Consider the following 16,491-nt stretch of genomic DNA (forward strand, 5'->3'; position numbering starts at 1 on the left):
AGAATGGCCCTAGGGTCATTCGACAATCCACAATGTGATTTGGAATGGCCCACATGGCAATTCTAAAGCACATCATGGATTGTAGAATGGCCTTAGGGCCATTCTTGCATAGTAGAACGGCCCTCCTAGACTGTCTTAGGACTGAAATTCTTAAAATCCACCCAAGTAGTGATCATGTAATCATGAGCATTCAAGTGCCGCCACCACCACACATGAGCATCACCTTTTAAATGCAATGTAGCAAAAACACTTTGGCTCTATCACTATGAGGACTAAGCTCAAAGTAAAGCTCCATCTTATCGATCATTCTTCAAATTCTTCATTAGAAGAGCCTTTGCCTTTGAACTTTGTGAAGGTGATTTTACCCTTCATCCCTTTAAACTCATCCCCATCTATGATGCTCATTATGTGGCCTAGGATGATTAGCTCCAAACTCATTGAAGTGATGACCGACCATAGGTGATGCCTTCCAAGTTCCATCCACAATTAGCTCATCCAAAGCTAAACCCTTGCCCTTGTCAAATCTTTCCCATGTGTAAAACCATGATGACCATTGTCGAAAGGCAAACTAGCTTGTACAGCATTCAATCCATTTGTATGCCTTACATCCACAAACGGCATATGGGCTTGTGTCGCACGAACTTGCGGTTTCTTTGATGCATAGGCATGCTTTGTTGGCTCACCCAACATCTCTTTTCCTCAACCATGAATTGAAATCTTTGATCCATGTGGTCCACAAAGTTCTCATGCCTTTCCATCGTTAGGTTGTCATTTCTATCCATGTGGTCCACTAAGTTCTCATGCTTTTCCTTGGTTAGGTTATCATTTCTATCTATTCAGTCATAAAGCTTCTGTATGAAGTACAAGACGACATTCGTGTCTTCCCCAACTTTAGGCACCTCCAATGCATTGACGTCCTCGTATGCTGCTTCATTGACATTGCTTTATTCATGCATAGCTTCATGTACTTCCATGTGAGAATATTGTTTTGCGAGTTGCTCCTCTCTTGCATCATTGGCACCTGCTTCATCATGTACTTCCATGTGAGAATATTGATTTGTGAGTTGCTCCTCTCTTGCATCATTGGCACCTGCTTCATCATGCACGAGATCTTCCTTGAAGTTTTGTCCTTGTGTTTGAAGTTTTGACCTCTTTCCATCATGATAGACTGTTTTTAGCTGAAATGTAATTTGAGCGTAGAATCCTTTGGTTAAGCTTGTGATGAGAAGGGTAACGATTAAGTAGTTGTAGCCTTTATTGCTCCGTTTGAAACATTCAAGCTTGGCAATACTCTCTACATAGATTTATAAGAAAAACATTTTCTTGATTTCTATACATAGATTTATGAGAAAAACCTCAAAATCAATCCATAAGCACATCAAGAAGACTCACCATATCCCCTAAGCTTGTGAGAAGGGTAAAGATCAAGTAGTTGTAGCCTTTATTGCCCCTTTTGAAACATTCAAGCTTGGCAATACTCTCTATATGACTCCCATTATGTAAAATCTTGATGAAATCTCCATGAATGCTTGCTTCATTTTGCCACCAGCTCCATAGGGAAGTACAAGCTTTATAATGCTTGCACTTGCTAATTGTAGATCAAAGTAACCTCCACAAATGGCTTAAAAATGCCCCCTTCAAGTCCCCTAAGCTATAGATTGATCTCTTGAGAGTTACGGTTTACAAAAAAAAGGCTCAAAAGTGATGCACAAAAAGTAGGAAAATTTTTGAGAAAATTAGGCATTATGTCTCTAAGGCTTGATTTGCTCTCAAGGATTGATCAAGAGTGGCTCAAGATTAGTAAAGAAAAGCTTCAAAAAACATGCTTGAACTAGGGTTTGAAAAATCTCAAGAAAATTTTAGAAATTTATAGGGACAAGATGATCAAAGCAAAGCTCTGATACCACTAAAAGAGAGGAGAACACTCTTGAATCGGAGTTTGCACCATAGCACTCATGGAGGAGGGCTCACTCATCTTCTCAAAGGGGAGAAGCCACCATAGCTAGGATTAACAAGCTATAATTATCAATGGGAAGTAGCTACATCATTATTCTCTTTTTCACTTATATACATGACTGCCCTTTCACACTAAACTTAAAAGTGTCCTTGGGCATGGCCATCCCATCCCCTAGTCCTTGACCCCTTTTACATACACTTATTCTTGGCCTTGGGCCCAAATAGACATGAGATTCTTCCACTTTGTTACACAAAATGAGAACACATGGAGCTCAAGGATCTAAAAAATTTCCCAAGGCTACCTTGCATAAAATACTAATAAATAACAAGGTATTATTATATCATAATGGTATCCTAGCATTTGATATGCTTATGTTTTTTATTAGTGATCGGGAAGGCTAGGTAGAACTAATTCCTAATCACCTATCCAAAATCCCTAATCATTTTTTTCAAAGATTGGTGTAATCAATAGCCCTAAAACTCTACTCAATAGCCTTTTGCCCAACCCTTATTGACAAATCCAAAACCTTGCTTCTGATGGGTCCAAACCTTGTAGGGTACTTTGTAGCTTGTGAGTGTAAACTTGTGAGCTTGTGGGTCCAAAACCCTAATTAATACTTGAATCCTATTGCTTAAACCCTAACCAATAGTAAAACCTATTGCCTAAAAAGCACCCAAACCTCCTAAAATTATACTCAATAGCCTCTTGCCCAACCCTTATTGACAAACCCAAAACCTTGCTTCCGATGGGTCCAAACCTTGTAGGGTACTTTGTAGCTTGTGAGTCTAAACCTGTGAGCTCGTGGGTCGAAAACCCTAGTTAATACTCGAATCCTAATTAAACCCTAACCAACAGTAAAACCTATCGCCCAAAAAGCACCCAAACCCTAATCAAGAGCCCTTGTGGGTCCAAAGCGTCTATGTTGGTCCTTAGCTTGCGAACATGTGGACCTCAAAACCATATTCAAAAGAAAACTTAAATGAACAATGTGGGTTTTGGGTGCAAAGCAAGTGCTCTCTATCCTGGACACTTGTAAATGTGCAAATTTTTGACTGAGAGAAACAAAATCAGGCTAATTTGAGATGCAATGGAGCCACCGAAGCGAATCTACGACAATGAGACATTATAAAAAAAAAACTAAATTTCAATATCAAGTAATCTCAACCCTTGGTTTGCTGACGCAATCGATCAAGAGACTTTGAAGGAGCCAATCTTACCAAGTACCAAATAACAATTTTGGAGAAAAGAGACTTTTTTTCCTCTTAATTTACTTGAACTTTTTTAACTTTGCGGTTGAAAACTATGTACATGTACAATAGAGGCGTTGAATTTCCTGCATCAAATACAAACACTTGCATCTGGCGTTCTCTCGAAGCGAAGGAAGAAAAGGCTGCGCTTGCTATCCTTCTTCCCGGTACGGTGTGTGCAGACTCATCACGCTGTGACGGCCGCCTTACGCGCGATGAGCTTCTTTGGGCTGGGCAGGTACATACATCTCACAAACACCCTATGTATGCAGTGAATACTGACACGCCCCCAATGGTGTGTACGGCCTAAGCGTACAATACACAGCTAACCATGGCTAAGCCATGGCGGGATCAATGGCTCTTAACCTAGGAGTAGACAGTACACATAACTAAGCTGAGAACCATCATGCCCCGGTGACCTTCGACAAGAACAAAATCATGTTGGCCTCTGTGAGATTGTTGCCTCTGAATCTTAACAACTAGCTAAGTTGATCTGTTACGTGGTATCATCATTCCATTGCAACCACGACAAGAATCATTCCATTGCAAACCGCGACAAGCATAAGATCGTGGGCTTCAGACAGATTGGAAGCGATCTCTACACTTCTTTTTCAACACGATTCTTTTAGAATCTTGTCCAAATTTCTGAGAGGTTTTGATGAACTTGATCCCAAACGTCGATAGTACCTTTCTTGGTAGGCTTGTGTTTCATGAGGGTGTACTCTATAGCCTGCACTATCTAGATGTGCACCGTAGTCAGATATTGGAGTGCTGAACAGGCTCATGCACGTACTGCAACTGGTAAATGTAATGTTCTAGATGTGGAAACAATTGAAAAGACACACATGTGGCTTGTGGCATTTCTTTTGATGTGATGCAGGATTTGTTTTTTAAGTTATGATCAGGAACGGGCAAAAGATGTTACAAACAAAAAGTACAGGGTTTTAACAACTTCACATCAGGCCTTGGGCTAGAGATTCTGGCAGGTGTTAGACACGGGGCATCTGCAACAAGGAAGGCAAACTCTGACGAAGGCAAGAGTGTATGAGAATTTCCGGTTGGATGCAAGGGCTGAAAGTTCCTAGATGAATGCTATTTGGAAAGGGATCAGATTAAGAGGAAAAAAGAAGGAAAGCTGCTGTTACAACCTTGGTCTACAGAGGTTATGGGATAGTAACATTCGCAAGGTGTAACATGGGTTAGCTCAAAGAGCGAGTTAAAATTTTATAAAAGAACAGTTACTAATTATGGTCCAGGGCCTACATAATGAGTGAATGTGCACACAACTGTATACAGAGCCAATTGTGTGTGGGTCTCGACCCATGAGGTGGATATATAATTGCCAAAACCTTTGGTGGCTGCTAAGATGTCATCTATGGCTATGATCAGAAGGGCTTGCACATAGGTTTAATCACCCTTCTAACTCTCCTACCCTTGGAGTGCCCCGAATCAATTGAATCCATGGTTGGATTAGTGAATCTGTCACTAGCTTTCCTTGAGTTCTCTATGATGGTCTGTTCTCTACATGAGGGAGTTTTAGTTGGTTTTTGACAAACTGAATAGGTCCTTTCATGATGTTAAGAGGTTCTGAGAACTTGCATGATCCATGAGGAGTTGGTGTTCAAGAGGTTAATTGAGAACTATGGTGTAACCCAGAGGGTGACTTTGTCCCTATGGATGTGAGCTCTTTATGGAGAAATATATTACATTTGTGCGTGGACTAGCTAAGGGATAAGCTCTATACTCAATGGGTCATGCAAGGTGTAACATGAATTAGCAGTTGACTATTGAAAGCATGGTTATCAATAGAGAATGGGACCTATATAAGGGATGAGCCTATAGTGTGTGGATCTATATCTAGTGTAGGATTGCTAAACCTTGTGGTGCTTGTTGGGTATGGTATAAAATGCCACTGTGGTTAAGGTGGTTTATGGTGTGCGGGGATGTTAAAATCAGTGCCGTGAGGCATTGTCCTATGAGAATGAGCATACCTGAAACATTTGAGCAACAGGAGATGGGATTTGGCACACAAGATTTAGAGCATAATTGGCTGATTTTGAAGGTCATGTAGGGTGGTGTACAGGCTGAACAGGGTAGTGGACAGGCCTGTGGGCACCTTACAGGCAAGGCGCCAAGGTCAGCCAAGTTGGCCAGCTTTTTGCACGATGAGGTCCTATAGGTAAGATCCATAGCCTCTCATTCTTCATCTTTCTCCACCTTAGACCTTAGAGCATCAGAAGAGCCCATAGCAGCCCTCATTAGGTGTGCAGTTCCTGTGACATGGCAGCAGCAAAGTAGACCATCTATCTAGAGCCCACAATATCAGCAAAGTGTACCTGTTGTGGAGTTACCGGAAGAATTGCGTTGTTGGTCTGTATTGCAGAGAGAGCATGGTGAAAATTTTATTCTTCAGTATATAGGCAGCCTTTGGATTTGTACATTCTCATAGTTGTAAAGCTAATACTTTGCAAGAAGGGATTTTCTGTTTGGGGAGGGGGGTTCTTGGTTATTGGGACCCATTGCTGGTGTCCTGTGTGGATGAATGCATGAATGCTTCAAGGTCTACTCGCCGAATCAGAATAACAAGCTCTTACCTAAAGACAATTGTTTCTGTCAGATTCCCAACCACTTTGGATCCATCCAAATTGCACTTGTATGCTTGGAGTTGGTCCACACTCGTGTGCATGAGGACAGTGAAGCTCAAGCTTGTTGATACTAATCATGTTTTTTCATTAAAATCTCTCTTGAGCTGCAGGGGAGAGGTGACATTGTAACAACATGTTTTGAAGAATTTTCAAATTTATCTGCTTTTGCGATTGCTTGGTAAATGTTTAGAATCTTTTAAAGTCTGCTGCTTGCCATTTGTGAAGATCTAACCAAACATTGGTCTAATGGTGGCAAACATGTGACTTATCTATAAGTGGAGCTAACAGGTAATTCTCAAAGAAGGGCTCACCCAAGCACTATGTTGAATAGTGTCGTGCTCAGACTCACATTCATCAGCTCCAACACTTAGATGTGAAGGGACAAGAGGTTGTTAATGTGAAGCAGGACTCCAAGAAGAGGCAGTTATAGGCAATTAACAAAGTATGAATGCAATTATGCAAAATACAAATCAATGCAAAGTCAGATGACTTAGTTGGTCGGCCTAGATTTTGTTTAAGTAGTAGTTGGTCGGCGTAGATTTTGTTTAAGTAAAACCCCTTTCTCTTTGTTCTACACATTTTCCACGAGTCTTTTGGAGCAGCCAACCAAGGGAGAGAAGATCAGTTGTGAAGAGTAGCATATTGAGCTAGGACAATAGCATTCAACAGAGATCAGTCCACAGCTTTCTTTTTCGGGAGAGTTCAGCAGCTGAGGAGGACTACACGAGGGTTTCTTGCTCTATTCAGAGTGAGCCTAGTGAGAGGTTTAGTATCTAGCAGATTCAACAGATTCCTTTGCAACTTTGCAAGTTTTATTCATTTCATCAATATAGAATTGAATAAGTTAGGTGAAGTCCTTTGCTCGGTGTTTTACATGAGTGGTAGCGGGAAGCACGTTAATTATGATTAAGGTGTACGATAATTACTGATTTGGAAGAGATTGAGAGGGAGGGAGAGAGAAAAGATAAGGAGCTTTGCACAATACACGGTATTGGGTCCCAATTACCCACTTCAGGGCCACCCACTGATGTTGGTGTATTTGCTTGTATCGCTGTAAGAAACTGAAATAATACAAGAGAAGGCCAAACTGCCCTAACCAGCAAACTGACCTGAGGGTGGACTCCCACAGAAATACCACCATATATAAGCAAGCACCTAGTTTCCAGCATAGATCATCAATCATCAAATCAGAATTCAGTCACAGAGCTTCTAGAGGTAGTGTGCTTGAGGCCTAGGTCTTCTTGCATACAAATAGTTAGTCTTCATCCTCTCCAAGCAACATTGAAGCCCCTCTTCAGCATGCAGCCAGCATATGTGCAGTCTTACAGCTAGTCTGGACTTGCATCATTGGCTAGAAGAGTCTTCTACAGTGCCCTTGGATTGGTGGATTCTCAATCGACGTACGGTCTTCCTTGTCCTTGCGTTGGGTAGTCATAGCTCTTGTTCTCAAGCATTGTACAGAAGTTCTCCAAAGAAGTAATACAAGCAAATACTCTTGCTTGCAGGAGGGGGCCCCTAAGTGGGTATTTGGGACCCAATACCATGTCGTCTACATTCTCTTCTCTCTCTCTCTACTTGGTGATTGGATGCTAAAGATCTCACCAAAGTAAAGGTTTAAAGAAGGCCTTGTTGCATGCTACCGCGGTCAACCTTAGTACATGTAACACATAGACACCTCGTCCCCACTAAAGTAGTAAACTCAATGAGTAAGGTCTCTTCGATCTCTCATTGATGTTGCCACCAGCTTGGGCTTCCATTCTTCGTACGTAAAGAGCGAAATCTCCTTTAATTAAATCACTAGTCTAAACTCCCAAAAACCTCTATACCTTGAATTTCTGTGTCTGATGAGGGGTCCTCTCCAACTATGTTTTGATTCTTCACATAAAAACAACATTGTTACTCTCTTCAACTCTACTTATAGCCGCAAATTGGGTTCCAACTTGAGCTTGCTTGCATGGAATCTCACAAACCATGCAATTTCTTCCTCAAAGGCTTTTCTCACAATTGCAATTTTGGTGCAGAATTTTCATGGACTGTTTATGAGCTGATTCATGGGACTGTTTTGAGACAGATTTCGGATGGCTTTTGGTACTGTGGTTTATCTCAAATTGGAATTGGCCTGTGGGAGGGTTTGTGTTAAGATGTGACCAATGTTGCCACCAAGTAACAGCTTCTAGTGAGTTGGGGTGCTGCCACATGGACTTTGTCTTGTGGATATGTAATTTTAGCTAACGGAAAATGTGCTTTAAATTTATGAATAAACTGAGTAACAATGGCATGATCACACTTACCATCATACTTACTAAAATTTAGAGAGGTTCGTATGATGGTGTGGTAGGGGTGGTGGAGGACGAGGTATTCTGAGCCATCTTGGGAGGGATGCCAGAATCTGTGTCATCGTCTGTTGATGCTAGATTTGCACAGCCTCCCAGTTGATCTTTGTTGAAACTCTCGGTCGGCGGCTTCTTGACGGCGTTAGTCTTCCTCATACTTGCGTGTGGCTTCCTTCTCTATGTTTCTCCGCACGTCTTTGTTCTTCTTTATTTTTTTCTTCTTCTGCTTTTCTTCTTGCTTCTTCACGTCTTTCATCGTCTTTTCTTCTTCGTTCCTCCAGACCGAAGAACATATATGCCAGATCTGAGAGTCCTTCTTTGGGCTTCTCTTTTTTTGCGGCAAGTTGCATCTTCAGAGAATTTATTTGCTCCATCATTATTATGAGCAGCTCTTTAGTGCTTGGCGGAAGTATACTTTCTTTTGGCGTGTTGCTTTGGAAGCTTTGTGCCTCCATAACTTCCTGTTGGCTTTCTTCTTGATGCGATTTCTCTCTCGACATGGTGGAGGCCTAGGTGTCTTTTCCGGACCGCAGCTTTACTATCCACCGGATGCTCTCACTTCTTTAGGTAGCCGAGTTGGGTCACCAACTTAATGCTCTGATACCAATGTTACATGCACTGAGGTTGATTGTCGTAACGCGCAACAGGGTCTTCTTTATACCTTTATGTGGTGAGATCTTTAGCATCTAATTCACGGAGTAGAGAGAGAGAAGAGAATAGAAGTGAAGTAGACGACACAGTATTGGGTCCAATTTACCCATTGAAGCCTCCCCCACAAGCAGGAGTATTTGCTCTTATATTAATTCTTTGGAGAATGTTGTACAATGCTTGAGAACAAGCGCATAGTGTACGAGGTGCTCGAGGCGTATGATTGCTTGATCGAGGCGTCCACCATTTTTTTTAAAAAATTTATTGGTTTGAGTCTTTAGACGGGGCTTTAAGGGCCCAAGGCAAACCCTCTCACACACACTTTCTCCCTCTCATACATTCTCTCCCTCCCTCCCTTAAGCCTTTCTCAAGACCCAAAGTTCAAAGTTCAAACACTAGGATGATTATGTTTTTTATACCCACTTTTGGAGCTATCTCTATACTCTACCGGTTCATTTCATTTTACTTTGTACCCTTGAATCTTGATGATGTATCCAGATGATGAGGATGTACTATTTTGGTCTCATAGGTCATTTTGGCCTTCTGCAAACGTTTAATACAGCTTTCTTTCTTTCACACACACACTCTCTCTCTCTCCCTCTCTCATACACACCCTCTCTCTCTCCCTCCCTCGAGGCTCATACATACACACTCTAGTCTCTCTCTCTGTAACATGCGGAAGCTTCGGAGAGGATCGGTAACTTCAATGCTTAGAAATCAGCACTCTTTTTACGACGAAATTAACGCACAAATTGAATGAAGATGTGCAGAAAATAGAGGGAGAGATGGAGAGGACACAGTATTGGGTCCCAAATACCCTATGTAGGGCCCCCACCACGGATGGTGTATTTGCTTTATTAGAATGATGAAAATCTGAAAAGAAAATACAGGAATCTTGACCTTTCTTGGCTGAGAAAACCCTGCCCTTGACCTGCAGTCCTTCACCCCTTTGCGTAGCACCTTCTTGGCTTGTCTAGCCCTTTTATGCTTGAGCTCTTGGTGAGAAATGAGATGAAATAATGGGATTGTGGGCTCACCTATTTATACTTCTTCTAATGAGCAGTCGGCCAATTCTAAACCAAGCGGCCAGCATTAATTCTGTCCCACGACTGATATTCAGCATTAAATGCTGGAGAAATCACATAAAATGCTGCGCATCATTCCCTAGAGGGCTGGGCATCATGCGCTTGATTCTGGATGGGCTGGGCACTGTTTTTGCAAGTACCCTGAGGCTGGGCAGCCTGTATGGGCTGCCCCATACCTGCCCTACAGCCATACAAAGACTGTATCTCCTGAGTGTTTACCCTTAGCCTGCCCCTAGGGCTGTCCTACAGCCCCTCCATGGCTGGTGGGTTCAGCCAGGGCCTTCCTGGCCCTCATGGGGGTGGTTTCATACTATCCCCATGCCCACACAGAGACCCGGGGTAGCCCTATGGGCTGGCCCCTTGTTCTACAAGCAAACCCTAACTAACTACTCAGTGATCTAGCATCCGATACCATACCAGATACATAGAATCACTGACATCATTCTAGAGGGAGACTTATAGCACGGACTGGCATTGTTTCATGTGCAGGACAGTGCACACCTGGCCTTGGACTCCTGTGCAGGACAATGCACACCTGACCTCGGACGACTGAGATGGATCCCTGGCTGACTTGTCCCGGACTGGGCTCACATGGGACCAGTTCACCATCCCAGGTCTTGCACCTTCTGTACAGATATGTCTATGTGGCATCCAAGTGCGGGATGCACGTGAATCCCCTTCTGCTTAACTTGACGGAAGTTGCATAGCCTCCAAATAATCCGTCAATAACGTCCGATAGTCCTTGAAAAACTCTTTGTCAAGCCATACCGCTTCGTGGGTCCCTCGATCCTGAAACTTCGTGAGGAACTGTCGTAGTCTTCGGTCTGAGCCATGCTTGAAACGGTGCAAAAGGATCTATTTTGGAGCCATAACTTCTGTTTCATCAACGATATGGTTCCGCTTCGTCTTTGACTTCTGAAGGGATAGGACCTGCATATGGCTTTAACCAACTGACGTGAAACACGTCGTGCATAGTTCAACTCGGAGGTAGGTTTAACTGCATAGATACCTCATTAATCTTTTCCCTGATTGGAAAAGGTCCGAAGCTCCTGAAAGACAACTTTGGGCATCGCTTGCCCACCTGTTTCAACCTTTGCTCTTCATAATCCGAAGATAAACCCAATCCCCTTCTGAAAACTTCATATCCCTTCGGTCTTTATTAGCCTGTCAAGTATAGGCCTCTTGCGCTTTAGCCAACCTGTCTTTAACTGACTCTAAAATCTCCTGGTAAGACTCCGTCACTCTGTTCGCTTCAGGTACTGAAGACGAGGTCCTGGTCAACAATGACTGGAAAGGTTTCCAAATGCTGCCTCATATGGAGTCTTGCCAATAGCTGAAGAAAAAGAATCATTCAAAACAGCTTGAACTAAAGGCAAATAAGATTCCCACTTACCTTGCTGATCGTGGACATAACACTTTAGCACATCAAAGGCCAACTGGTTGTATATCTTTGTTTGGCCGTTCGTCTGTGTTTGGTGGAATGCACTGGAAAAATTCAACTTAGTACCAAAGTTATCAAACAATGCTCTCCAAAAATGATGGTAAACTTTGATGGGAGAAGGAACCTGAATTAGGGTTTAGAGATCATTCATGGGAGACATACACAGAGAAGCAAGGGAGAGAGAGAGAGAGAGTTGTGGGGATAAGTCAACTCATGAGGCATGAGTGTGTGACTCCCCTATCACACATGTATATTGCACTAGTACACATAGTGCACTTAGTACATTAAAAGTACTAAGTGTACTATGTACTATAACTTATGGGCTTGTACACACTATAAGGGTGGGCATAACGCCTTTACCCCAACAACCTCCCACTTAAAGGCAAAGTGCCCTTAAGTAAAGGAAAAGAAAAAATCAGCATGTACATGATAATATACAAGGCCATATCAAGGCTGAAAATGGCCTCATCCAATGCCCATCAAGTGTCTGCAATGAGCAAACCGCTCCGGAGGCAAACTCTTCGTCAACAGATCAGCCGGGTTGTCATCCGTGTGAATCTTAACAAGCTGAATTTGCTTGTTCTCTATCACCTCTCTGATGAAGTGATACTTCACATCCACATGCTTCGTCTTTGCATGAAAAACAGGGTTCTTTGCCAACTGAATGGCACTCTGACTGTCACAATGCAACAATGGAATATCCCCTGTATAGCCCAAATCAACCACTAACCGAGATAGCCATAATGCCTCCTTGCAAGCCTCTGTGGCTGCAATATACTCGGCCTCTGTAGTAGATAAGGCAGTGCACTTCTGCATCCTGGATATCCATGACACAGCACCTCCTGTGAATGTAAATACATAACCGGTAGTAGACTTCCGGTTATCTGGATGACCGGCATAATCCGAATCCGTGTAACCATGCACTAATGCATCCTGTTTGCCAAAGCAAATGCACAAATCCTGTGTGCCCTTCAGGTATCTCATGACACCTTTCACTGCTTCCCAATGCTTCTTGCCAGGGTTGGCCATGTATCTAGAAACCACTCCCACTGCAAATGCAATGTCCGGCCTAGTAGCAACCATGGCATACATGAGACTGCCACAAGCTGAAGCATACGGAATCTTGGCCATATCAGCCCTGTCTCTATCTGACTGTGGGCTGTCCATAGCACTGAGTTTCACATATGGAGGCAAAGGAGTACTAGCCTTCTTCCCCCCGTCCATATTGAACCTCTGCAAAACTTTGCCAATATATTCCTTCTGAGACAAATACAACACATGCTGATTTCTGTCCCGAAGTATCCGCATACCCAAGATGTGATTTGCATCACCCAGATCCTTCATATCAAAGGTCTCATGCAGCCTCTTTTTCAATGCATCCATCTCTTTACGAGATTTCCCGGCAATCAACATATCATCAACATACAAAATGAGAATCAAGAGACTGCCATCCAAAGCTTTCTTGGTGTACAAGCAGTGATCAATGTCACTTCTCCTGAATTTCTGAGATTTCATGAATGTATCAAATTTATGATACCATTCTCTTGGTGCCTGTTTGAGCCCATAAAGACTCTTTTTCAGCTTGCATACAAGCTTCTCCTTTCCACTTACTGCATAACCCTCTGGTTGCTGCATATATATCTCCTCATGGAGATCACCGTGAAGAAAAGCAGTCTTCACATCCATCTGAATCAAGTCCAGATCATCATGCGCAACCAAAGCCAACACAGCTCTAAGTGTGGTCATTTTGACCACTGGAGAGAAGATCTCCTCAAAGTCCACACCATATTCCTGCTTAAAGCCCTTAGCCACTAACCTGGCTTTGTATCTTGGCTTTGCATCTGGTGCAACTTTGAGCCTGTATACCCACTTGCATGGCAAAACCTTCTTGCCTGCAGGCAAATGCACCAACTTCCATGTTTCATTTTTATGCAGAGAATCCATCTCTGACTTCATGGCACGCTCCCATAGAGCCTTGTCTGCCCTCTGTAAAGCCTCTTTATAACATGAGGGCTCCCCACAGTCAGTAAGCATCAAATAGTCAACCCCTGGAACAAACCTGTCAGGGGCTCTGGAGGGTCTAGTGGACCTCCGTACCCAATGACCATCATTTGCAGGTTGCTGTCCAGCCTGCATATCACCCATTGGTGGCTCCTGTTCCATGCCATAAGGCTGAAATATCATGCCCGGTATCTCCTCCAACTGTGGTATATCCATAGGGATATCTTCTGCCATATCTGGCTGTCCATTTGGACCATTTTCAGCACCATTTAAGGGCTGGTTTTCCTGCTGTAATGGCTGATTTACAGCCCTTTGTTGTTGTCCATGATGTCCATCATCATCAAAGATGACTCTGCCAGGCTCCTGTTGCCTTGCAGGCTCCTTATACATGCATGTTTCATCAAAAATGACATCATTGTTGCGTATGATCTTTCTATTCATGGGATCCCAAAGTCTATACCCCATTTCACCTCTGTCACCATATCCTAGGAATATGCATTTGTGAGACTTGGGATCAAGTTTGGTGCGCATTTCCCTGCGTATGTGCACGTACGCAACGCAACCAAACACTCTCAAGTGCTTGTATGACGGAGGCTTCCCTGTCCATACTTCTTCTGGCACTTTCCCACCAAGCCTCGTGTTAGGTGACCTGTTTATAAGGTGAACGGCTGTCATAACAGCTTCAGCCCAAAAACCATGAGGTAATGCAGCATGTGACAACATAGAACGGACCTTCTCCTGTATGGTCCTGTTCATCCTCTCTGCTGTCCCGTTTTGTGGAGGATCATAAGGAGTAGAGAGCTCCCTTTTGATGCCTTTAGCATCACAAAAGTCCTGAAACTGTTTGGACGTATACTCTCCACCATTGTCGGAACGCAAAGCCTTCAGTGTTTTGCCAGTTTGATTCTCAACAAGAGCAACAAACTTCTCAAACACTGAGAATGTATCACTCTTCAAACGAAGAGGATAAACCCACACCTTGCGTGTGGCATCATCAATAAAAGACACAAAATATTTTGCACCTCCCAAAGAAAGCTGAGGCATCTCACATACATCTGTATGCACAAGCTCTAACTGAGCATCTTTCTGTCCAAGAGCTTTCTTATGGGGGCACTGTAGTTGCCTACCATATATACAATGCTCACAAAACTGAAAACTTGAAAACTTTAGAGAAGGCAAGTAACCCAAACGAGACAATTGCTCCATTCCTTTGACACTCATGTGTCCCAACCGGCTATGCCACATAGAAATTTCCGGCAGCTCGGTTGCATTTACATTAGCATGGTGACAAACACCTGCATGCATAAAGTAAAGAGTGTCCACCTTAGAGCCTCTGGCAACAACCAGTGAGCCCTTACTAATCTTCCACTTTCCACTACCAAATGTGGTAACATAATCAGCATCATCAAGCTGTCCAGTAGAAAGCAGATTCTTCTTGATCTCAGGCACATGCCTGACATCATGGAGCATAAGCTGTGAGCCATCTGAAAATACAAGCCTCACATCACCTCTGCCAAGAATTTTGCATGCATGGTTATCACCCAAATAAACCACTCCTTCATTGCCAGCAGTGTACCTGACAAACAAGTCTCTGCAACCTGTGACATGAAAGGAGGCACCTGAATCAATGATCCATGAGTGCATACCATGACCACCTGTAAGAAGTGAATGGGCATCAAGTGAAGACGTAAAGAGGACCTCATCCTCACTGCCACCTGCATGTGACACATTGATTTCTTCGATCTTGACTCCACTTTTGCCCTTTGGCTTTACATCTTTGGCTTCATCCTTCTCTTTGTCTTTGCCTTTTCCCTTTTCCTTTTGATCATTTTTCCATTTGTAGCATTGTTTTTTAATGTGTCCCTTTTTGCCACAATAATGGCATTCCAAATCCTTTTTGGAGCGAGACTTGCTCCTTCCCCTTTCTTGGCTTTTCCCCCTTTGCTGGGATCTCCCACGTGCATTCATTGCATTAGACTTGCCAACAGAGTTGTTTTTCCTGTTCATCTCTTCTTGAAGAAGAGCACCCTCAACATCTGCATATGACAGCATAGCATTCGAATTGCTAGTGGCTGTCCTAAATGTGTCCCAACTCTCTGGCAAAGTGCATAACAAAAAAGTGGCTTTGAACTCATCGTCCATCGCCAACTTTTGATTGATGACCTGGCTGACAATACCATTAAACTCATTGAGATGGGCTGTCATAGAAGCCCCTTCCTTCATCTGAAGGCCTATGAGTTTCTTCAACCAATACACTTTGCTTGAGGCACTTTGTTGGGCATACAAGTCCTGCAATCTCTGCCACATTCCCCAAGCTGTCTTCTCTTCACGAATGCTGAAAAGTAATGAGTCTGACACAGACAACATGATAGTAGATCTTGCCAGCTCATCCATATCTTCCCACTCTTCAGCTGTAAGAGAAGCGGGTATCACACCCCTTTCTTTGATAGGCTTATGTTGCTTTTTCTGAAGCAACACATTGTAGCACTGGGTTTGCCAAATATCATAATTATGCGAGCCTTCAAGCTTCTTGATGTGAAGCAATGAAGAGCTCTCACCTGTGGTTGCCATAGCAAAATGCAACCTGTAATGCCTGACTCCCTGCAAATGTGCAAACACTGCACCCTAAGCACACAAAGTGCTTACAAATGTTCTCCCAAGCTTTATCTCCCACTGCGGAAGCAAGAATGCAACTTTTCTCCCACTTTTTGTGATGAAAACACCAAAATCTGGTTGCTGCAGATTTTGGACAGCACCTTAAATGTCCTCTTTTGCCCTTCCAAAGTACTGTACAGCAGTACTAAGCGCTCTCCAATGATGTACCAAACCTGTACCGGCAATTTCAGCAGCTGAATTTGAACCTTTTGATCACTCAAAACAGTGTACAGCCATGCCCAAACATGCACAAAGCTGTGCCAAATCTGTACCAGCAGGTACAATAGCAATAAATGCTCTCCTGGCTGTCCAAATGAGTGAAAATCAGATTTTTACAGTCACGAACACTGCATAAAACAGTCCCGAACAGAAATTGGGCAAAAGCCCCTTGACTGCAAGCTGATTTTTGAGGATTCAAGGCATAAAAGTCTCGCCTGCTGCTTTGCCAAGCTCAACAAGCATACAAACTTGAAAAGCCC

The 16,491-nt window shown here is 43.2% G+C and overlaps 1 protein-coding gene across 1 annotated transcript in view; it reads left to right on the top strand.

The window, feature by feature from the left end:
• Positions 1–3,280: 3,280 nt before the first annotated feature.
• LOC147640890 (MOB kinase activator-like 1A) overlaps positions 3,281–16,491 on the top strand; it is a 30,546-nt gene continuing 17,335 nt past the window's right edge. Inside the window, exon 1 of the mRNA XM_086816354.1 lies at positions 3,281–3,442. Coding sequence (XP_086672480.1) covers positions 3,420–3,442 — 23 coding nt within the window. The 5' untranslated portion in view covers positions 3,281–3,419. The remainder of the gene's footprint in view (positions 3,443–16,491) is intronic.

This window comes from Cibotium barometz, chromosome 2 (assembly GCF_041138505.1).
Source record: "Cibotium barometz isolate CiBa-2024 chromosome 2, ASM4113850v1, whole genome shotgun sequence".
NCBI lineage: Eukaryota > Viridiplantae > Streptophyta > Polypodiopsida > Cyatheales > Cibotiaceae > Cibotium > Cibotium barometz.